The following is a 24,206-nucleotide window of genomic DNA, read 5'->3' on the forward strand; positions in this document are numbered from 1 at the left end:
CAAACAGACTCAAGGAAAGTTTCATACTCAACTCGATTTCTGATCCCAGGAGAACCTAATCAAGACTTAGTGCTCATCACTTTAGTCACTTTGGCGAACTTATTCAATGTTAACTACTTATCTATGTTGACTACTACGTTATTTATGTTGACTACAGTAATCCCTCGATTATCGCAATTAATGTAGACCAGACAAAGTCGCGCTAAATGACAAACAGCAAAGTAGGGTCACAACTATTTAAACAAAAATAAACACTTTAAAAGAAATAAAGTAACCCATTGGACGAATTAGGCAATGACAGTCTGGGAATGTCTTTCGTACTATTTCACCAAGTGGTGTGTTATGCGCTCTATTACAGTTTGGCAAAGTGCTTCCACATTCCAGGAACGTGAGCCAAAGCCATGTTCACTTGCCAAAAGACCACCAGAGAACCAAAGAGAGATGCGGGCGGCGTACTGTAAATGATATGATGTTTTCTGGCAGGTGTTTGAACATAGTTTGTACGGCGAGCCTTTTCTAATTCCTCCGCTGTCTGGCTTCTGACCATATTAAGATTGCTAGTCTGTGCCGGGGAAGGAGGGAGTCGGCCTCTGTTAATCAAACTGGTTGATCTAGTCAACACTGTAAATTATTTATATTTATTCTATGCAAAAGGGAAAGCCATTTTAGCAACTGTGGAGCAAAAAGACACTGATTAATGTCCCTATAAATAGAATTAACAAGTGCTTGCATGGTATAAATACAGTATATAGGTGAAATGTATGTATGTATATGTATGTATATGTATGTATATGTATATGTATATGTATATGTATATGTATATGTATATGTATATGTATATGTATATGTATATGTATATGTATATGTATATGTATATGTATATGTATATGTATATGTATATGTATATGTATATGTATATGTATATGTATATGTATATGTATATGTATATGTATATGTATATGTATATGTATATGTATGTGTATATGGATATGTATGTGTATATGGATATATATATAATTTCAGCAACATGCTTTATAATTGTTTGTATTTATGTTTGTATTTATTTATTAACTTCTTTATTACTTATCTATTTATGTCTAAAATGTATTTTCCTGTGTCTGTATTCTATAAAATTTCCCGAATGCATACTAAATAAATGTATCCAATCTAATCAAATCCAAAATATAATACTATTATCATCACACTACTCGGTACTTTACATCACTTAACGACAGCACTGTTAGCACTACAGTCACCAAATACTATTATTGCAATACTGGTCACTTTATATTGTCAAATTATCCTTACATTTCGACATCAAAACTGATACAAACTGTTCTGATCTTTCCCTTTTAAAGAAGTTCCTCCCTTTTCTTGTCCACTGTAAAAAATCACTAATTTGGCTATTGTTGTATCACCACTTTTCAATTACACTGCATCTTCCCTCCCTCAAAGTGTGTGTGTGTGTGTGTGTGTGTGTGTGTCTTCAGTACCACTCTTTGTGGTACACACGCCTCCTCCCACCTCGTCCTCCTCCTCCTCCGCCCTTTTTCAGACTCCAACTTCCACACACAGTCTGTCATACGCATCGGATCAGGACGGACCTCCACGGGACAAATCAACAAACATGGACACACGGCTCTCCTCTGTATCTCTACTTGCCGGACTCGTGCTACTCCTACACGGCTACACGGGTAAGTCCATGGATGGTCCATTACCTTTACTTAACTTATGTCTTTCATCCTCACATTTTTCAACCAAAAATGCTCAAAGCCAAAGTGCAAATGCAAGGTCACCGTGCACCTAAATATCAGCTGTTTCAACTTCTACCTTAACTTATGACTCATACATTTTCTTTCAAACTATGAATGAAAACCCTCTCTGGTCTACTTTAAATCTGCACAAAGACTCAATAATACAATCTAAACCCAAATAGTTTTTAAACAAATGCATTCAATGAAAACTAACAATATTCCTGCCTTGATTGCATGTAAAAACCCCACAAACATGTTATGGTTGAGTAGTGGAAAGGTCGCCAAACACACTGTACAAGTCCCTTAGTTTATTTTTAGCGCCACACAGAAGTTCTCTGCTTTCCGCCAGCTCCCGTCTGACCCGTTCCATACGTTCCGCTGGCATAACTTCCATAAAAGTGTCCTTTACCAGAATGATTTAAAGATGGGTCTTCCTTCCCAATGTGATGATCTGGAGGAAAGTAACCTAGCTTTGGGCTACATTAACTGCAAAGAAAGTTTTGTTGTGTATTTTTAGAGCCGTCTACTTGCAACTATACTTTCTCCAATTGATTTACTTGTTTGCGTGTCACATGCAATTGGCTGCACACACACACACATGGCCGCCGCCCATCCCGATCCTTTCCTGCCTTTGAGGGTCGGACTTTCCTTCCACCCTCTTCTTAATGCTTCTTTGTTTTTGCCCACCTATCCCTAACTCTTCTATACGCATTGTGTATGTTCATCTTCCGTTACGGGGTCAGCCTGACTATTGTTCGTAGTCCGGTAAGGAATCCCTCAAGTACTGAGTACTAACTTCCTTGTTTTTTGCCTAACTGGGGCCCATGTGGACTGGGAACCCTTGATGGGACATATTTGACGAGTAGAATCTTGCTATGAGCCTTTCATTCATTTTCTATGGGAAATATCCTCATTGGAATGAATGGTTGACTTCAGGAATAGTTTTGTGTACCCTTGATTGGTCGCCACACAATCACAGAGCATCCAATAGACTAAGAACCAATCAAGGTTTAGAGTAAGGGTCTTAAAATGATCTCACAGTGGGTTCTGGCCTTCATGCTGACAGTTTAACCAATGAGATGCCTTCTAAAATAAGTAATGGACCGGTTTGAGACCCCGGATTTACAGGCTTGACTTAAACCTTAACCTCCTAAGACCCAGACTTTAGCAAGGCATACATTTTTTCTTTGATATTTAGGCTAATTGGGACCTGATGAGTGTAAAAACAAAGTATTATCTTTATAAAATATGTAGTTTCTGAGAAAAATGATGTGGACCATCATAAGTGGATGACAGGTCCTGGCAGTACAAAATTTTAACATTATAGTCTTGGGACAACCAAAAATGGGATGTACATATTTGTGGATGCCAGGTTTTAGGAGGTTAAAGTCAAATAAAGAAATTATACTTTGATTAGGGTGTTTTTTTTCATATTACTGGAACAATATATCATATTTTTCACCTAAAAGTCACACTCGAGTATAAGCCGCACCAGCTAAAAATGCACAATCAAAGGGAAAACTAATATATAAGTCGCACTAGTCAAACAATGAAAAATAAATGGTAAAAATGAATATAAGTGGCACTGGAGTATAGATTATACAACATTATATGTTTAAGTAATAGGAAAATAGGGAACAATGTTGAAAATAAGTATCTGTTAATGTAATTTTTGGATAATAATTGCCTACAAAAACACAGAATAAGAATTTAAAAAGTCAAAGGCTCAGCCAAACGTGCAAGTTATAGTCCGGGAAATCTGGAAAATGACTCATTGGGTAGTTTTTGAAGTGGACAGGAGAGACTAGAGTGGACAGGAAGGTGAAGTGCCACATTCTTTTGTTTTGTCGCTACCATGACATCAGAAGAAAGACAGCAAGGGTACTCAAGTGGACCAGTGACCCATGTTCACTTCCTGCCATATCGGCCAATCGAGTGAGGGCCAAAGAGCGGTCGCATTGGACGCAGTGGCTCGTCTGAAGGACACCGCTGTCCTATCTTTAGTGTGACAATAAACGTCCTTGTTCTGCCTCAACATTAAAACATGGCGGCTTGAAGGATCTGGCTTGGGATGAGCACAGAATCCACAAATCTACATCCTTCTAGAACATTTAAAAACCACAAACTGCTCATATTTCAGTCTTGAACCTGACTAAGGTTATCTCAGCCGACAAAGGACAACCGACCAATCATAGCTAAGGCAATTTAGAGTCTTCATCTAGGTAGCCTAGCATGTTTTTGGGTTTGGGAAGAGGATTGCATTGTTTTGGCCCAGTCTTTTTCTGGGTTAGGGTTTATAGTAGATTAATAGCAATGCCGAAAATAATCCTAATTTGCTTGAAGTATTTTAATCGCTGGATCAAGTCAGTCTGATTGAGTCATTGGACCTATGTCAGGCATCCCAGGAACGAATGGTCGTCTGGTAAAGTCACGTGAGCAATAGAATGTCTGTATCAGTCGGACATTTACTAGTGTGGTAGTTTTAATAAGTTTTCCCTACTTCTTATTGAATTGTGTAATTGATTTTTCATAATCATGACAAGAAGAGCATTCATTTTTCTCATTCATCTCCTTTAAAACCGCAAAAACGTCATTTTCCGTATGATAAACTTTAACTACGCGTGTAAAAACCCATCAAATGTTAACAATGGGTCGACTCTACCCTGTTATAGAACCGAAATAGGCAGAACAGCTGTTGGTATTACTAAATCAACAATGTATTTCAGGCATAAACTATTGAAGACTTTAAAAGCTAGCCATTGATTGACATCTAAGGCTTGGTTTCATTCCTTTTAATGAAACATTATAATGTTGATTTAGGTGACATAGTTTTAAATTGGAATATTTTTCAGCTAGTGGTGTACCTTGGGATTTTTTTTTCCATTCTAGAGGTTCACCTGGAAGCCATATTTTTTTATCCTTTTACGTTCCGATCTTTGTATTGACGCGAATCCTGTCCATTATCACCATTATCGCGGTCAATAGCGACTAGCTTTAAAGGCTAGTTGTGGACACAGCTGCTTTTTTACAGGACTTTGTGCCATTGTCGTCACTACACATACATAGTATCATATTTTAAGCTTTGAAACGGTCTTGCTTGGATGAAAGATTTACGGAAACGCTTGTTTTAAAGCGCCAGGAAGGAAGTACGAGTGTGTTTTGTCTCACTAGACAATTAAGTCGGGAAAAAATATCGGTACGTATTGTTTGTTTAAACAGACTGTATGAAAAAATAGATTGAAAAAAATGCTAAATGGGGATCATCAAACTAATTATATTCGAAAATGGAATTCCTTGCAAGTCCTATGTAGAATTTTCAAAGTAAATCGTAACGATTTAAATGAAACTTTACAACCTGTCAGTCGGAAAGTAGTTAATACACAAACAGGATGGAAGTTCTATAGCGTCTGCAAATTCCTATCGGGAATAAAAGACCGGACTTCGTAAGACAGGATGTCTTCTGACGTGACTCTTAGTTTGGCGGGGTGGCCATTGAAGTTGTGTTCTCCTTGCAATATGTTGAGTAATAACATAACTTCTCATTATCGTCTTAAAGTGACAAACTGAAAAGGATGTGAACTCATTCCAAATAAAATTTAAGACCCTAAATACTGAGCGGGACATTCCCTAAAGATATTTTGTTATATAAATGAGAGAAAATAGAAATACTCAACCTAATGATTGTGACTCATCACTTATAAAAGTCAGAAGACTCAAAACCAAATAAGGATAGTTTTGTCTTAAAAACGCCTTCATTTAATTTGAGTGGGATCTGCTTTTGCTTTATATTGATCTGGTTTCTAAAGAGATGCTCTCATTATGCACAAAAAAATAAGTAAAATGACAGTTTTTTTTCGCAGAAAATTGAGGATTTGGTGCATTGTTTCGCTCTCATTAAAACGAATAGTCTCAGTATTCTAATAACGTCGCCATTTTTGGATCTTCAAAACTCTGCAAATTAATGATAATGGGCTGAAAATAATCATTATAGAAGTAGGTTTTTTTTCAAACTGTATTGGCTATCTTCTGACAATTTCAGTTCATGTTGAGCCTATTGAGAAACGAACTGTATATCAATGTTCTTTTGTTTCCCAGCGTGGGTCAAAGGTGACCCGGCAGCCCCGAGGCTAGCCAGTTGTTCCGGCTCGTCATCCGCGTTGACGCCGCTGCCGCGTGGACGTTCGGCTTTCGCAAATGATGAACATTCCTGCACGCTGTGTAGGGTGTAAAGTAACAAAAGTAGTGGCCAGCCAATCACAGGGCACAAAAACACCAACAACGATTTACTCTTAACTAGGAACTAATCTGAGTGCTAAATTAGCCTAGCATGCATGTTTTGGGAATTTAGGAGAAAAACGGACTACCCGGAAAAAATCCACACAGGTAAAATCGCCTTGCCATCGAACCCACGACCCCAGAACTGCAAGCCTAATGCGCAAACCACTCAACCACCAAACCACACGACTGAAAAAATTATTCAAAAATTATCTTTTGAAAAAAAACATATCCACCGGACCGTACAATTGAAAAAAACATATTTTTAAATGATTTTTTGGAAAAAAATACTAAAAGTTGTACTACTGCCAGAACAGTAAAAATATGAACCTAATAACAGATGTACAGCTACAAGGCTGAACAAGTTTATATTAAAGTTTTATTGTCTATCTTCCAGCATGTCGTATTTATAGATTTTTTTGGTTTTAGAAACGACACCCCATAAAAGAAAGGTCTGTTTGCCGGGCTACAGGAAATACAGTCGAAAGCCTGTGAAGTATCAAGCAGACATAATAAGTGTCAGTCGGAGGAAACGTGATCCAACACACGACTTAGATATTCTACATTTGCACCTGTGTGACTGACATCATCCAACATTCACTTTAAGTGTTTCCCAGGGATTTTCTTTTTTGTTTTTTTACAGCTGCAGGGAGAACAAAAAGCATGCAAAAAGACAGGAAAATGTTTGAGATTTTTCTGGAAAACTTCCATCAGTTTAGAGTGGCGAGCAAAGAATAAAGCTATTGTTGTCCTTATCATACTTTGGGACAAAGTGGCAGGAAGTCTAATGCTGAGGCCGCGTTAAATACTACTACACACCGGATAAAGCCGTCTGCGCTATTTTGTTTTCTTATCTAGGTTCTATCGGAGTTATTTGCTCGTGGTCTCGAGAAGCAGCTGATGGCGGATGAGACCCGGAAAATGGTCGCCAGTCAAGCACGGGGCGATTTAGTCATTCAAAATTAAAGACTATTATATTCTAAGAATTTTCTAGAAGTCGCAGGAGTCCGAAAAATGCAAAATAGCGAAGAAATTCGGTATATAAGTCGCACTGGACTATAAGTCGCACTTATGAAAGGGCCATTTTTAATTTGATGGGAGATATACGTCAAAGTAACGATATTAAAATGGATTAACAGGCTAAAAAGCATCTGTGAATAAGTTTTCAAGTAAATATGGCCTAAAAAAGATGAGTTTTTGTTGGTCAGAGAAAAAAATACGTATATAAATCACAGGTCGAGCTAAAATAGGGCAATTCAGGGGTATCAAACTTAAGACTATAACGATTATCAACTTATAGGCGACTTATTGATGACAAAATGAATGGTGAGCTAATTAAATAGTCAAATTATTTAAAAATATTGTTGAAAAATGATCCAAATACTTTTCTCAACCCTTCACTTGCAAATAATCTTAAATATAGTATTCTCTTGTTTGGAAAATGTCATTTCTTATACATTTAAAATGTTTTTTTAGATCTATACACAGAGTAAATACTCATAAATACCATTTGAATAGTAGTTCAGATAGAAACATTCAATCGACGAACGTGATTAGCAAAAGGCTTCCTATTGGCCAGTGAATGGAGGCGTGTCTTGGTGGACCAACGTGGAGACAGCAAGTTGCCTCTCTGCTTAATAATGAATGTTGTTTCCCTGAAATAATGCTCCTAATGCACATTACAATGCTTTTAAGCTAATGCAGCAAAGCGGCTTGTGTGTACGACTCTATGCGGCTTCACCTTGTTTAGTTACACTATGTGGTTTTGCAGCACTTAACCTGCGTTATACGGTCTCTGCTCATTGGTTGAGCTGAGATCACATACTTTGGACCACAAATGTCATTTTAGATACTTGAAGTCAATTGACATGGTGTCATTCTGTTTCAAGTTTTTTGATTAAGGATGATTTGGATTAGATTTCAATGACATGACGACTTAAATTTTACTAAGAAGAAGCAGCTGATGTGGAGATAAATGAATCGTTGTTTTCATATCGTGGTCGCGGCTTTATTTCGGGTCATGTGACCTGGTTGGCAACTGTAGCTAAGACAACATCTTTTGTAGTGAAAATGAATGAATGAAGTATTTCACTTTTTACAGGACAGGTGTCAAAGCGGCGGCCCGGGGGCCAAATCTGGCCCGCCAGATCATTTTGTGTGGCCCGGGAAAGTAAATCATGAGTGCTGACTTTCTGTTTTGGTATCAAATTAAAATGATTATAGATGTTTATTATATTTCTAGATTTTTTCCCTTTTAAATCAATAATTGTCATTTTTTAATCCATTTTTCTGTGTTTTTAGTACAAAAATCAATTTGTAAAATCTAAAAATATATAAAAATATTTTTTGTTTTCCACTATAATATAGAACATAATGATTAAAAGAAATTTTCCTTTACTAAGAAAAAAAAACTCAAATAAACATTGTTTTAAATCTATAAAAAATGCCATAGTTAGGGCTTTTGATACAGTTCTTTTAATCTATAAAAAAAATCTAAATATTATATCTAAAATGGTACAATGTAGTTGACCAACCCGAGTCCGACACCCTTGTTCTACAGTGACAATTACATCCCATAAAGACAAACATCAGGAAACCATATTCCACCACAATCCGGAATTTCCAGACCCTACAACAAGTCAGCAAAAAAAACCCATAGTTTAACCAAACTATTTTTAGTCATAATTCTCCAGAAGCACCAAACGCACTCAAACTTGCGCTCTCATACTTGCGAAGCCATGTCATGGGACGTCTTCACCACGCTACCATAATCAGCCCCGTCCCAAAAATACCGTCCAAGTTGGCCTTTCCCATACTTCCGAGTCCTTACTGTTATTTTACCTCGGCCTTGTGCGCTTCGGGACTCTACGCGGACTGCCATGAGGAGTTGGGGACGTGGGAAAGAGGATGGAGTGGGCGTTCATACCGCCATGAGAACAAGCGTGAGGAAGTGGACAACTGAGATGCAATCACACACATAAGAATAAGCATATGTGCCAATACATAGATTTTAGGGTGGTTTCCAGAAAAAGTGATTGGCTGACGACCAGTAAAGACAGAACACCCAAATGATGGATGGATGTTTAAAAAAAAAAGTAGTTGTAATGACAGCTCAAAAGGAACGATTGTGTTGTTTAAACCACTGGTGTGAAAGTGGCGGCCCGGGGCCAAATCTGGCCCACCGCATCATTTTGTGCGGCCCGAAAAGTAAATTATGAGTGCTGACTTTCTGTTTTAGGATCAAATTCAAATGAAGAGTATAGATGGATATTAAATTTCCTGATTTCCCCATTTTAAATAAAAAATTGTCATTTTTTAATCATTTTTTTCAGTTTTTAGTTCAAAAATAATTTAGTAAAATCTAAAAATACATATAAAAAAGCTAAAATAAATATTGTTTTAGATCTATAAAAAACGGAATATTCAGGGCTTTTAATCTAGTTCTTTTAATCCATTTTCTAAAAAAATATATCTAAATATTATATCTAAAATGGTCTGGCCCACATGAAATCAAGTTGACGTTAATATGATGATATGAGTATAAAAAGTTTCGATACAATGATGTCTTAAGTAAACAACAAAAACTGTTATTTGTATCTATCTTTAGCTACAATGTTTCAAAAATATGCTTAACATTCATTTAAGGCAGATTTAAGCTCCCTTACAGTACACATCATTGTAAAAAAACCCCAGCAAAACCACAAATTTACCATTACGTCAACACAAATTAGCATGATGTTGTAATAGATGTCTTCCCTTCCTGCCTGGAGTCTGTCAGGCTGAGAAACCAGCCAAGATCAGGACGAGCTGATCTCCACGGCAGGTGGCTTGTCGAAACCTAATACCCAGTCAGATTTTCAGGAGAAACCAGAGAAGGAACTCTCGCCGACCCAATGTGTGGTCTGCTCTGAGAGTCAGCACTATTTACATTCTTCGCATCCTCTCCTCAGTCTTTATGAAAAGGGTTTACCCTGACGGCTTGTTTAAAGTTACGTCGGGTTCTACGATCGGGAAGAAGGTTACTATCCGTTTCGACTCCATTTTTTTTGCGTGGCAAGAGGCCGATGCTAATTTTGAATGTGATGACGGTCTACAAGTCCTCTTTACTAGAGTTGCTAAGTGCAAACACAACAACAAGACTGGTATTCAGGGGGATTTTATGATCCTCACTTCAAATCACAAGTGTCTGATGTGAGGGCCAAGTGTCAGTTTCCACTGCGAGAACTTTTGTTTAGAGGACAGGGCAATGGATGGCATAAAATAACCTGATACCGACCGACAAGATCAACTGATTGGGTTCTAATTCGTTTACACTGGACCGCTCAAAGATTAGTGGTTAGAGCATCGGTCTCGCAGTTCTGGGGTCGAGGGTTCGAGTCTAGGTGGGTCGCTACCATGTGGAGTTTCTATATTGTTCCCAGGCTTGCATGGGTTTTCTCTGAGTACTCCAGTTTTCTCCTAAAATCCAAACACTTACACGCTAAGCTAATTTTAAGCTAAGCTAACTCTAGGTATGAGTATAATTGGTTGTCTGTTTGTTGTGGCCCGCGATTGGTTGTTCACTGATTGACGGTGTACCCCGCCTGGTGCTGGTAGTTAACTGGGATAGACTCCAGCACCCCTGAGATCCTTGTGAGGATAAGCGGTTCATAAAATTAACGAACAGATGGATTAGTTTCAGTTGTGGATGGTCAATAATACAAATACAGTAAAATCCATGCATATTTATCAAGTTTTTTGGAATATTTGAGTATGAGGATGTGGGTTCACTCTAGCATATGTGAATGTGTGAATGTGTATTCAATGCCCTGGGGGTGCGTCATTAAGATTTAATGTGATGGATGAATGTGTGACAAGGCCTTTAGTGTCTATGATTTTCAAGATTTTCCCATAACATTCTTGTGGTCCATTAGGCCAAGTGGGGTCAAAGTTGGGGGGAAGGGGGAAGGGGGGTGCCGCTGTGTTTAGAGATATTCGTGGGATGGTATAAAGCTGGGGAGATAAAGACTAAGGGGGTGTGTTGGTTTGCCTGTTGGATTGGAGTAATTGAAGATGGCAGAGTTTTTCCAATATTTGATTTGTTTGTTGCCTCTCAAGCTTAAGCAGGAATGACATTTGTTAACAACGTCAAAGCCATTTAGGATTGGAAGTTGTAATAAGGTATTGTTATAGATGGCTCTTGATTTATAGCTAGTAAGACCAATAGATTTTGGAGGATTGAATCTAACTTTAGTTTTATTTTTTTGGTATTAAGAGCTTTGGACATTTCTAACCCGACTTCAGATATGGCAAGTGTCTGTTTAATAAAAGTCCACCAACTCAAATAATAAGTCTTATTCTATTTTCCACTTGACATTTTCATGTGTTAACATCAACATTATAGTGATTTACCATTCTTACATAATCATTAGGGCTGAATTATGTTGGGAAAAACCTGGAACTGCATCTTTTTGGGGGTTTGCCATATGAAAAATGGAAGATTTTAGCTCTGTTTGGAAAGACTGCTTGACTCACTATGACTACATTGTATTTATATGTAATACAGTTTAATCCAGGCTAAGGGAAATCATCTTTTACTGATAAAAGTGGATATTTAGAAAAGATATCCAAGAAGACAAGATTCCTCATCAAAAAACAATAGCAAACAAGTGCAAGTCTTGGAATGGCAATGTTACGCCAATCAGGACGTTGATGTTTTTTGCAATATTTTGGCTTGCTCTACCTTTTTAAAGTGTCATGTCTCGATGTAAGAGCTTCTATTCCTGTTGAGCGTTGGCTCAGCGGACTGTCATGTAAGCAGACAAGCTTGATAGGCCATTGTTATTCTTAGATGTGACAGGACAGGACTGGAAACATATGGCAGAGCTCAGTGTTTGCTGCCAAGTGACGCGATTGCGGGATTGGAAAAAGATCCACAGTTGATTTGAAAAATATTTAGATGCCCTTCCGCGTCAGCCAATGGAATCAGTCCATGGCACGATCAGTTTTTTGCGCTAAAAATGCTAACAAAACTCTAAAAATGCTAACTAAACTTTAACCGAGGTAGAATAAACAGAGAACTTATAACATTTACATTATGAACTCCCCATAAATGATCTTATCCGTTTTAAAAAGCAATTTTTAAGTGGTATTTTGGTGAGATAATATTTTGAAGCTTTTAAAAATGGATGAGAATAGACTAAAAGATAAACATACGAGCACTTATAAAACGCCATTATCATCAAAACGCAACATTGTTTGGAAATACATAAGTAGGCTTACATATACACAAAAAAAATCGAAGTGAATGGTATTGATTGTTCTTTACTTCCTGATTTATGGACAATAAAAGGAGCAGACTATAGGCCGACTTATGTTTTCCGGAGTGGAGTTATCTAAAAATGGGTGAAAAATGAGCTCTCTTATAAAAGGATTTTATCATTGGAAGAATCCCATCCAACATTCCCAATTAAAACATCCGTCAACAATGGCAGTGAACTAGTTAACAAAGGTCAAAGCTATTTTAACAGCCCTGCTGAAGGTCTGTTTGCTTTCTTTCTTTCAAAAACATAAACAAATACACTCTATAACCTCGTATTCATGTGGACAAGACCTCCATCAACTATGCTAAAGTTCATCTTTTGCTCTATATTTAATATTCCACACTGTAGAATCCAGAATGATTTCACAAAGAATGACTACACTATCAACAGGGTACAAGGACAACAACCACTATCTAGTTATTGTGTTCAAAATAGTTACAGTATTAAAAATAATGCATTTTTTGGTTGAGAGTAATAATAAGAACCAATAATAAGAAGAAGAACCATAATCTCTGAACCCAAAAATAGCCATGAACCAATATTTGTCTGTAAAAACCAAGCTAGATTTTACATTTCACACTTAAATTCGACTATAAAAAGCCAAAGTCAATAAATGTAATATCAATTATCTTAGCACATTTCCGCTCCTTTAAAATGTGAAAATACAGTAACAGCAGCTTGGGAAATTCACTTCTCCCTTGACAATAACGTAATTTCAGTTTCTAGCAAACTTCCATATATGGCACCACAAGGCATTCTTCACTAAATACCAACACAAAGTCTCAACATCTAAAGTTCAACTACCTGATTTGTGGGGTGTACCACCGCCATACTTTATCCCAAAAGACATTCTAGTCACAATCGGGTATATCAAACTCAAATAAGGGCAAAATCAGTGAATAAAATTGCCATTTTTGACTCCATTTTTCCACTTGGCGACTGAGAATTAGTGTTCATCAAGTCTTTTTCTTCCCTGATGGAATCGTACAATCGATTTGCAACCTTGCTTGATGTACTACACGTAAAAAGTGCAAGTGACATTTAAACGTCTCAAGTGAATAAGCCTTTAGTGGTGAGCTGTATCAGGTTTTTTTTGGGGGGTTGGGGGGTGAGTCAGCGTTGTGCCTCCGTCGCTAATGGCCAGGAAATGGCTACCTAGGAGACTCTAATTGAATTTCTATGCAACTCCATTAGCAACACAGGTGTGTCTTTCATAGTGTATGTGTTTGTGTTTGTGTGTTTAATGGATGCATTCTAAAAGGGGAAGAAGTGAGCTGTAGTCGTAGTAGAGTTAAGTGTTTCAAATACAGTAGCAGGAGGTAGCATAACATTACTTAACATAGTGGCAAAAGTAAGGGAGGATGGTTTTTGTGTTTGAAATGATGCCATATTTGGAGGGAATGTGCAAAATACTCAAAAATATGTATGTTATCATATGGATTTCACCAACAAAATACATGTATGTAGCAGAAAAATCAGTTGTTAATCTTGCAGAATAGTCATCTAACGTAAATATAGGTTTTTTTGTACTAAATAGTTTTGGAAAAAGATCATCTGTCAACTGAAACCTTGCTCAAAGTACATAAACACGGCGGAAGGTTCCACATGTCACGAACACGAGACTAAATTGGAGCATGTGAGAAAATTTACTGCATTCATGGTCACTACATAGAGGTCAAGTTCGAAAATACTTCATTTTTAATAGATTTGTATACTATCATTTCTGCAAATACAAAATACTCCGATTTTTTTAAAGGTCATTTTCCATCAATATTACAACATGAACCACATATTCCTGTCCAAAAAATAGATAATATATAATTCCATGTATTCAAATATGTATTTTAAAAAAATCCTTTATAAAGACTATAATGTATAAATTTCCAAATTCAACTAAAAGTACATCGACGAATTTCCCCTCATTTTCTTTTCATGTTGACATTATATGTATATTGGAAGGAAAAATTAAAGTATATTCCATTTTAGAATAAGGCTATAATAGAAGAAAAGGTGGGAAAATGTAAAAAATGACAGATTGTCTTTCACTTTTGAAGGATGTGTCTGTCAGTCCCATCAAGAGGGGAAAACCAGTTGTCCCTTTTAAAGACAGTTGGGGAGGGAAACAGTGGGGGCACTGTGTGGCCTGTAAATTGACTCTTTCTTTCTGCCAGAGGGTGACATAGTGGAATGCGCCACATTTATATGGACATGGGTGGGCGCCTCATTATCCTCGTCTCGTCTTTTTTGCTTGACGTCGTCGCCATGGCGTCCGTGGACAAGCCACTAACACATCATCTAAACCAGTCATTCGGATTGCATTTTTATGCTTTCAGTGTCTGGATATATTATGGGTGGAAAAGTATAAAGAAAGTAATGGCTCAAAATAGACGGAGAGGTGTATCCCAATCATTGGTTCAAAGACATTGAGAAAAGGAAAGTAAGACTCAGATTTTTTAAAAAATTAACTTGCTCTACAATAAAAAGAAAAAGTATAAGATCGACTGACTTGCAATTTTGTTACATTGCTGAAAGATTTTAGCCTTGGGGAAGGTAGTCATGTTTTTATACTTTGAATTTCTTACACATTGTTTTGCCTAAAAACCCTGCATTGAATTATTGGGCATCAAATTTAAACATATACATACATATATGTGTATATGTATAGAGGTATAGATGTATAGAGGTATAGAAGTATAGAAGTATAGAAGTATAGAAGTATAGAAGTATACAAGTATACAAGTATACAAGTATAGATGTATAGATGTATAGATGTATAGATGTATATATATGTATATATGTATATATGTATGTATGTGTATATGTGTATATGTGCATATATGTATATATGTATGTATGTGTATATGTGTATAGGTGTATAGGTGTATACATATGTGCATATGTGCATGTGTATATGTGTATATGTGTATATGTGTATATGTGTATATGTGTATATGTGTATATGTATATATGTGTATGTATGTGTATGTATATGTGTATATGTGTATATATCTGCTGGTAATGTATGTCCTACTGTCATAAAAATGACACTACATTAAAAATGTAATGTAAAAAGAAAAAGTAAAATATGACATATATTACTATATATTACTAATGATCTTTTGTATATTTCTATTCTATCAGCATGGGCTGTGAACGTGCTAATGGAGGACAGGGTGGAGGTTCTCAAGGGAGAGACGGCTCAGATCACCTGCATGTTCACCTCTGACGACGGAATCGGGGCGCTGACTATCCAGTGGTTCTACGTGAGTTTCACCAAGTGTTCGCAAGACGAAAAAAGAAGCGAATATGATGTCTACAAAACTCCAACCCGCAGGCATTAAAAACGGGGGAGAAACAGAGAATCTACTATCAAGACGCCACCGTGCAATCTGTGGAACGAGGCACGCAGTTCACGGATCGCATCGCCGTCAACGTGACGGCGGCTACCGGAGAAGTTTTGTTGACTATCACGGACGTGCAGCTCAAAGACCAGCAGGAATTCACCTGTCTTGTCACTAGTTTGACTGACAGCTACTCGGAGGGACGTACCAAGCTTCTGGTCTTCGGTAAGCCACGACAAAGTAAAAGATAAAATGGTGAAGACGACGAGAGCGCAAAAAAACGGATCTTGAGTCTATTTTTTCAATGTTACACAGAAAGACCAGACTACCTCAGCATAGAAGGTTCTCAAACCGGGATTTACGCTGATAAAGACGCCTTAGCTAAGGTAAAATGTCCTTTTTTATAAATCAAACAATCATCATCATGATTCCATCCCTTTGTCTTTTCCAGGTTGGCTTCTGCGAGGTCAAAAATGGCTTCCCAAAGCCAAACATCATTTGGTATCGAAACAACACGCCGTTACAACCTATTGCAGATGGTGAGATAAAGTGAAAAGGCAGGTCTGAGATCAGTTACACATGGTTACATGTGTGTGTGTGTGTCACAGTGGTCAAGGTCGTACACAGCACCACCATGGAGTCCAGCGGTCTGTTCTCGGTCAGCAGTGAACTCAGCTTGAAGGTGATGAAGGAGGACAAGGACGCACAGTTCTACTGCGAAGTCTCCTACTTGGTGCCGGGAGGGACCAAAATGATTGAGACCAATCGTATTAATATCACCGTCTACTGTGAGTATCACACACCACAAAAACGACTTCATCTCGAAAATTCATGAGGCAAACTATATGTCAATTTCATTCATTCGTTTATCCAAATAAGGGTCGTGGGTAGGGGTGCTGGAGACGATTTCAGATAAACTAGGGGCATTAGGAAGGCCGGATTAACGTCAACTTGATTTTATGCGGGCTGGACCATTTTAGATATAATATTTAGATTTGTTTTAATAAATGGATTAAAAGAACTGGATTAAAAGCCTTGAATACTATTTTTTTATAGATCTAAAACAATGTTTATTTTATATATATTATTAGATTTTACTAAATATTTTTTGAACTAAAAACATGGAAAAATTGATTTAAAATGACAATTATTGATTTAAAAGGGGGAAAAAAAGGAAATTTAATATACACCTATACTCTTCATTTTAATTTGATTCTAAAACAGAAAGTCGGCACTCATGCTTTACTTTCTCGGGCCGCAAAAAAATATTTGGCGGGCCAGATTTGGCCCCCGGGCCGCCACTTTGACACCATCTAGCCTAGCATGCATGCTATGCAAATTTCTGGGACATGGGAGGAAACCAGGCAAGGAAAACCAACACAAACATACAAACTCCACACAGTGAGGACAAACCTGAGATCGAACCCACGACCACAAAACTGCGAGACCAACATACCAACCACTTATCCACCGTGTCAATTTCATTTGAAGTGGACATCCCAATAGGAGAAAGTCCACATTTTTGGGAAAAATCTGATTGGTTCCCTTCAAAGTCAGGCTATTTTTTGAGGTTTTAAACATTGAGACCTCACCCATAAATTGTCCATTTTTTCCAGACCCGTCCACGGAGGTCCACGTCTGGGTGGAGTCCCCAAAAGGCAAAATTAAGGAAGGAGATTCCATTACATTCAATTGCCATGGCAACGGTAACACCCCATCAGTCTACGCCATCTGGCACAAAGAAGTAAGCCACTCTTCTTCTCATGTACTAACTTCTCCCACCTACAGGGGGCGCTTTCAAACACCTATGCTTTTTGGCTTGACGTTCACAGGTGGAATACGAACTGCAAAACAACATGCTCATCCTGGAAAACGTCACACGTGACCACAACGGCGTTTACGAGTGCATCTCGACGGATATGGAAACTTACGAGGACCTTTCGGGGAACGCCACCGTGTTTGTCCACTGTACGTATTTAAACGCCACGGACTTATTCCTCGATGGTGAACGTATATGTCGTTTGAGTAGACCTCGACGCCGCCGTGGTGTTGCCCGGCGAAATGGAGTTGGATCAAGGCGAGGAAGTGACCGCTACATGCAACGCGCTATCTTCTCTACAGACGCATACGGCTTGGTTTAAGGTCATTCTTTTTAATCAATTAATCAATCAATTAAGGAAAGGCTTTTGCTGTGGAGAAGATGAAATTTATTCGAGTTTTTTGGTGTTTTTTTTTTTAGGATGGACAAGAAGTGGCGGTAGGACACACTTTACGATTGAAGGATGCTAACTTTGACACGGCAGGGATGTACACATGCGTGGTGACTGTTCCTGAAATTGATGGCATGGAAAAGATGGAGAGCCTTCGAGTTAATGTAAAAGGTTTGTCTGCAGTTACTCAGGCAAAGAGGTGGACAGTATACAGTGGTACCTTGAGATAAGAGCTTATTTCGCATAGTGGAACGGGGTGGTAAACTTTTTGCATGGCAACACGCTCGTAACATCAACAAATTTAGATGAATTTAGATTATGATGCAGACACATTGAGAAATACATTTAATCTGGCCTAACACTAAACTTAATTCTAATTTAGTTTAAAAAATGTATACATTTCTTCTCTCGGGTTGGCTCTATTAGCCCCGCCTCCACCGTGACTTTCAGATGCAACCTATCAAAGCTTTTTCCACTTTTATCTTCCCTTCAAAATATTCAGAAAATGATGCACACAAATGTCCTCAACATACCATAACGTACAACCAATTGCCAACAAGAAGTAGTACATATACTCCTCTCGTATTAGCGAACAAGCTCCGCCATTCACATTAACTAACGCGAAAAAAAAAAACACTGAAAAAAACGCAATGCTCCGCCCAGTCAAGTTAATTTTCAATTGTGGTTTTTCTATTCAGGTGCGCCAGAGATTAAGAAAACAGTGGAAACACATTTTGAAGAGAGCTTAGCCAACAAAGTGGATCTCATATGTGAAGTAAGAGGTTTCCCAGCTCCTGATGTTGTCTGGACCACCTCTGACGGAAAGGTAACCAATTATGGGATATTTTCGGATATTTTCACTCAAGCTACATGAAATATACGAGCACAGACTGTACTTAACTTGGGACAAAATGTAACCACTATAATTCAAAATAGCTGTTCGGCAAACTGCGGAAAAAAAACCCTATTTTTCCCTAATAATCAATCAACATCGGAAACAAACGATAAAAAAATGTCAAATGTAATGTCTTACAATTGTTAGCAAGACAGACATATTTTATAATCAATATATTAATGAACAACTGCTGTAATAATAATAGGTCCTCGAGCCCAAGTCTCATATGAAAGAGATGGACAGCATCCACAGTGTGGTGACCATATCGGTGACCTCTGACCTCACCGCTTTCTGCAATGCCTCCAACAAGTATGGCGCCGACGCATTGACTTTCAACATCACAGCCAGTGAGTTCCCGCTCAGGTTGTTTTTTTTTAAAGTTCGACTGTAGCTCATATCATATGTTCTATATTATTTCTACAATTACTCCAACTGGTTACAATGGGAAGGCCTTAGCATAGTACAATACAAAGACATACAGTAATCCCAGTACAGTAATACATTTTTAGGGGGAGTGGCCTCTGCTTGTGAGTTTAAGCGTGGATTTTCACATTTTTAAGAATTTACAAAAATTTCAAAAAAAACGTGTTGTCGTGAAACCGCGCAAATCGAGGGATTACTGTACACATGAAGTTTCACTCATACCAATACACCCACACAATGCAATTCAATATAAAAATCACAAGTCCACTTCCACAACCCTTCACATTATCTTCCAAAAACCAAACAATGTACTGAAATCCACTACCCCGTGTCCAGACCACAGGCATGTTATAGCACCCCCATACCCACAATTATTATTGTAGCACGTGTTTTTCCACCAATACAAGATGAAACTACACACTGTATTTCTACAATTTCTTCACATCACTTCACGCAATGCCAGAATGTCCCGCCCGGCGTGGCCAAAACTTGGACATCTCCCCCGTGTTGGTGTCGTCTTTGTCACATTGTCATATTTGTATTTAAGATGTCCTAACACGTGGATTGTACGTCACTATGGTTACGTCCCCCTCCTCCGTTTGTTTGTATGTTAACATGTTGTGACGTCCTGTGTGTGACCCTTACCTTATTTCAGTTGTACACACTACAAAAGCAGCTCTGCCCACCACCACCACTACCACCACTACTACTACTACTACTACTACTACCACTACTACTACTAGCACAGGCACTTTTTCCAATTCCACAGGTAAGGCCACAGTTTTTAGATTTTACAAAATTATTATTGTACTTAAAACACAGGTAAAAATGATTTAAAAATGACAATTATTGATTTAAAAGACTGAAAATCATGAAATTTAATATACATCTATACTATTCATTTGAATTTGATCCTAAAACAGAAAGTCAGCACTCATGATTTACTTTCCCGGGCCGCACAAAATGATGCGGCGGGCCAGATTTGGCCCCCGGGCCGCCACTTTGACACACAAAATAAAATATATATATACTTTTTTTTTTAAATTCCACCCTAACCCTCACCCACTGACAATCTATGCTCATATGGTTTTCCCCAGTCCGACCACCAACACCAATACCGCCAAAGAAAATCAGGAAAGGTTTGTAAAATCCGTCACCCCTGGTGAGCAAGGGGCGTGTTTCTCCTTCTCCTAAAAAAAATGAACACCAGCAATTCCCAGCATGCATGAACACACTTTTTTTTTCTCTCCTCCACTTTGCAATGGTTGCTGCCTATTTATTCCTTTCCCTAGGTTGCCAGGTTCTAGAAAAGCTGCACTCTGTCCTCCTATATTTTCCCATTTGGCGCCATGATACTTCTGGCTGGTAGACTATGATTGACAGATAAGCTAAAGTAGGGGTGTATCCAAACTTTATGCTTTCAGAAATCTAAAAAAAGATGCTAATTTGTAATCCTACCACTTTTATTTTGTTAAATAGAGGATATAAATTAAGGAGAAATGGGATTTTTTTTACTTTGTCGAGTCAAATTGGATTAGACGTCTCGGAAATATGACAGGAACATTTTTTTAATGTAATTTGAATTGAATGCTTTCATTGTCATTATATAAGTATATAGTATAATAAGTATAATGAGATTTAAAACTTTTCCAACAACAGCAAATATATCATTAAAATAAATAAGTAGTCACCATAATAAGAGGTAAATTACGGAAATACACAAATAACAACAACAAACAAGGCAGTGAATGAGTTAAATCCACAAAATAAGCCAAAAATGCCACTAAAAAGTGTAGAAAATCTCAACCAAGACATTATTTCTCGCAAGTACATTTGTGCAAAAACAAAATACCAGAAATTCAACTTAAATAAAGAAAAGGCCACGTTTAAGTGACAACCCTTATCTTATCTTAAAGCTGACAACTCCAACAACACATAGATTCAATTTAAGCTTCTTTTGCGGTCAATATTCAATTATTTTTGCTTATCTTTTTCTTCGGGACAATAAAAAAAACTGGACATGGATGTTTGGACACCCCAGATCTAAACAAATACCCTAATTTAAAAACATTTATCTTTGGTGTATGTATCATGGCGACAATATTTCCCGCTAGATGGCACAAAATGGTTGAACCGGTACTTTTTTTGTTGATTTTCCGCAAGTTCTTACCTTGTTCCTTTGCGTGTTGTCCATCAGAGAGCAATGGCGTCATCATTGCGGTGATTATCATCTGTATTCTACTGTTGGCCATTTTGGGAAGCGTCCTTTACTTTTTGTACAAGAAAGGGAAGATTTGTGGTCGTTCAGGCAAGCAAGACCTGTAAGTACACAATTGCTAAGTTTTTGTTATCACAATTATTATTGTTTTATAAGTGATAAGACATCATTTGTCTAGATTTTGACAAAACAAATGATTGTTATTATTGATGCTGCTTATTTTCTTCATAATTCCATTTTCAGAGTACAAAGTTAGACATTAAGTTAGCATAAATGAATTAAAAAGTTCAATATTTTTTGTTTTTTTGTTTTTAAAACATCTAGCCCAAAAGTTGATTAATTGTATTTGAGATCTTAATTGTCAGATATTAAAAAAAATAAACTAAAATGTAGCTTTGTGGGAGGAAAAATTGTATGCTAGGAAAAAAAGGAAAATTCATAAATATATTATGTTTTGGATCACATTCAAAAATATTTAAAACAATTTTTAAAGAAGCTTTTTTTGCATTTAAATATCAATTATTAAAAAAAATATATTGACATGTATCCCCTGTACTGAAGTCACATGACAATAAATGTCAGTTATCTCCACTTCTACTTATTAAAATATTTTTGTATCATTATGTTACCTTAATACAGATCATGTGTCAAAAAATAACTCCTTTTTAAGTCAAAAAATGTGCATCTTTTAGCACTAAAGAGAAATCAGGAAAAGACAACATTGTGGTGGAAATGAAGGGCGACAATACGGAAGACGCCATTCTCCTCGGGGTCAACGGAGAGAAGTTGTCGCCTAGCAACCAGGTACATCCTCATTTGCTACCCCCCTCCCAACCCAAAAGACATCATACACTCCATTGACTTAATAAATGTCTGTTTTCTTTCTCATTTTGTAGTAAAAAACAAAGAGGATGAAGCCACTGACTGCTGTTACCCGAGTAAAACCCACCCGGAGATGCTCCCCTGTCAATCAAAAGCTGTTTGAGACCCCAAATTGATCACATGACTTCCCCCTGTGCACGTCTATGTTAAAAATCAGGATGTCCGTTTTGTATGTTGCAGATTTAGCGTCCAGCGGGGACTATTTTTCTATCCAAAAACGAGCTCTTTCTCTAGTGTACATACTACATCATGCGTGTATATATATATTTCCTTATTTAAAGTGTAGCGACACTTGATTTATGAGGAGCAGAGACAGTCTGTACACTGAAAATCTTTGTGTATAATAATAAGCCATCATTTTCCTTAAAAATATTTCAAAAGCTATTTTTTGGCCTTTTATTTCTAAGCTTAAATTTAAGATTCATTTGGTAGAAATAATCTTCCTCCCATAACACAAGTAGTATTGTCACTTTCACTGTAGAGGATGTATATTTTCTCAAAACTGTCCTGAAATATGATGGATTTCACTTTGTGTATCAAATGTGTTTAAAAAATAGCAAAATATTATGCTTGCCAAAGATATGACATCTTAAGTTTTGAATACTGTATTGGCCCGAATATAAGACGACTTTTTTCAAGACTTAAATTTGAATAAAATAATTTGTGGAGACCACATTCAATTTTTATAGTCAAAATAATGACATTACATCTAAAAAAATATATTGTAGAAAAAAAAATGTTATTTTGCCTTATTCATCTTATTATCTGAACATTTATAAATGGAAACCAAAGTCATATCATATTTTTTTTTGAAATAATGGATTATGATTTTTATGTAAATTAACCACTTTATTGTAATCAAACAACAAAAGTGCAATAACTGCATTAATTATCAGTCTTCAATATTTACTTTAATGAGATCTGGCGCCATCTAGCGTTACTAATAGGAATAATCTCTTAAACCCCAAATTGAATACAAGCGACACTTTTTTATTACAATGCAAAAAAAAAAAAACAATGTCTTATATTCGGGCCAATACAAAAACACGAGTTAAAATATTAAGTGTGGTTTTTATGATTAGTGCACTGATTTGTATTTTTTTGTGGTCTTTATGTAGTTAGCTAGTGTTTCTGTCTAATGTGAATGTTTATTTTTTTGCCATGTAAAAAATAGTACTGGCGTTTTGAGTGAATATTTATACAGAATTAGCACAACAAAAATTAGCCTTATGTTATAATGGGCATTTATGTAGATTTTTTTTAATTGACGATTGGAAGAAATCCTATTTTTATTTTCTTTGATCATAATTTGATTAAAAAAATGAATTACTATGCCCCATTCACATTATTTATACCAATATTGGGCTCAATGATTTCTATTTTTCAAATATATGTCGCAGAAATAGCAGAATTTATGCATTTCATCGTGAAATTTTAAATTTCTAGTGTGCTTTAATGTAAGTTATCAATAATGTCCTGCGTTATGAACGATGATATTTTTTTTATAGTCCTAGTACTAATACTTGTGTGGCCCAGTTGATTAATAGTCCAAATATTTTGTCAATTTCTGTCTGCGGTTTTTTAGATTAGATTATTTTTACCCTTTGAAGTTCATGAAGCGATTGTAAAAAAACATTTTATAATAAAAAGAAAAGAACTCTAATGAATAATTTAAGAAAAAAACTTTGTTGTGTTTATTCGATTTAAATCATATCAAGTCAATATACCAAAGCAGCAATAAATACAATCAAAACAGCAAAATAATCTAACCAAGCTCAATTAAGATTATTTTCTGCCATAATTATGATGTGTAATTTGTACAAATTAAGAGTTTTTAAAGAAATTATACCTATTTAACCCCTTATTGTCCATATCTGTATAACCAACAATGTGATTTCATTCAGAA

General features: G+C 36.8%; 1 protein-coding gene across 3 annotated transcripts; it reads left to right on the plus strand.

The window, feature by feature from the left end:
* The first annotated feature begins 1,575 nt into the window (after positions 1 to 1,575).
* On the plus strand, positions 1,576 to 23,597 carry mcamb (melanoma cell adhesion molecule b). Of its 3 annotated transcripts, XM_077723312.1 has the most exons (17): positions 1,576 to 1,694; positions 15,473 to 15,594; positions 15,666 to 15,897; positions 15,988 to 16,058; positions 16,124 to 16,211; positions 16,281 to 16,460; positions 17,289 to 17,416; positions 17,505 to 17,640; positions 17,702 to 17,814; positions 17,912 to 18,053; positions 18,581 to 18,708; positions 18,983 to 19,124; positions 19,856 to 19,969; positions 20,298 to 20,339; positions 21,398 to 21,521; positions 22,111 to 22,222; positions 22,315 to 23,597. In XM_077723312.1, exons 1-17 carry the CDS (start codon positions 1,628 to 1,630, stop codon positions 22,315 to 22,317), a joined length of 1,944 nt encoding a protein of 647 aa, XP_077579438.1. In that variant the 5' UTR covers positions 1,576 to 1,627; the 3' UTR covers positions 22,318 to 23,597. The 3 variants fall into 3 exon arrangements, with proteins under 3 accessions (XP_077579438.1, XP_077579439.1, XP_077579440.1); XM_077723313.1 differs by lacking the exon at positions 19,856 to 19,969; XM_077723314.1 differs by lacking the exons at positions 19,856 to 19,969; positions 20,298 to 20,339.
* Positions 23,598 to 24,206: the final 609 nt, after the last annotated feature.

The sequence above is a fragment of the Stigmatopora nigra genome, chromosome 8 (genome assembly GCF_051989575.1).
Source record: "Stigmatopora nigra isolate UIUO_SnigA chromosome 8, RoL_Snig_1.1, whole genome shotgun sequence".
In the NCBI taxonomy this organism is placed as follows: Eukaryota; Metazoa; Chordata; class Actinopteri; order Syngnathiformes; family Syngnathidae; genus Stigmatopora; species Stigmatopora nigra.

Bases quoted from the DNA above. Each gene is read 5' to 3' on its own strand.
- mcamb (XM_077723312.1), top strand. From the start codon at position 1,628: ATGGACACACGGCTCTCCTCTGTATCTCTACTTGCCGGACTCGTGCTA. The intron at 1,695-15,472 runs GTAAGTCCATGG...CTATTCTATCAG, and splicing joins ACTCCTACACGGCTACACGG to CATGGGCTGTGAACGTGCTA. The intron at 20,340-21,397 runs GTTTGTAAAATC...GTTGTCCATCAG, and splicing joins GCCAAAGAAAATCAGGAAAG to AGAGCAATGGCGTCATCATT.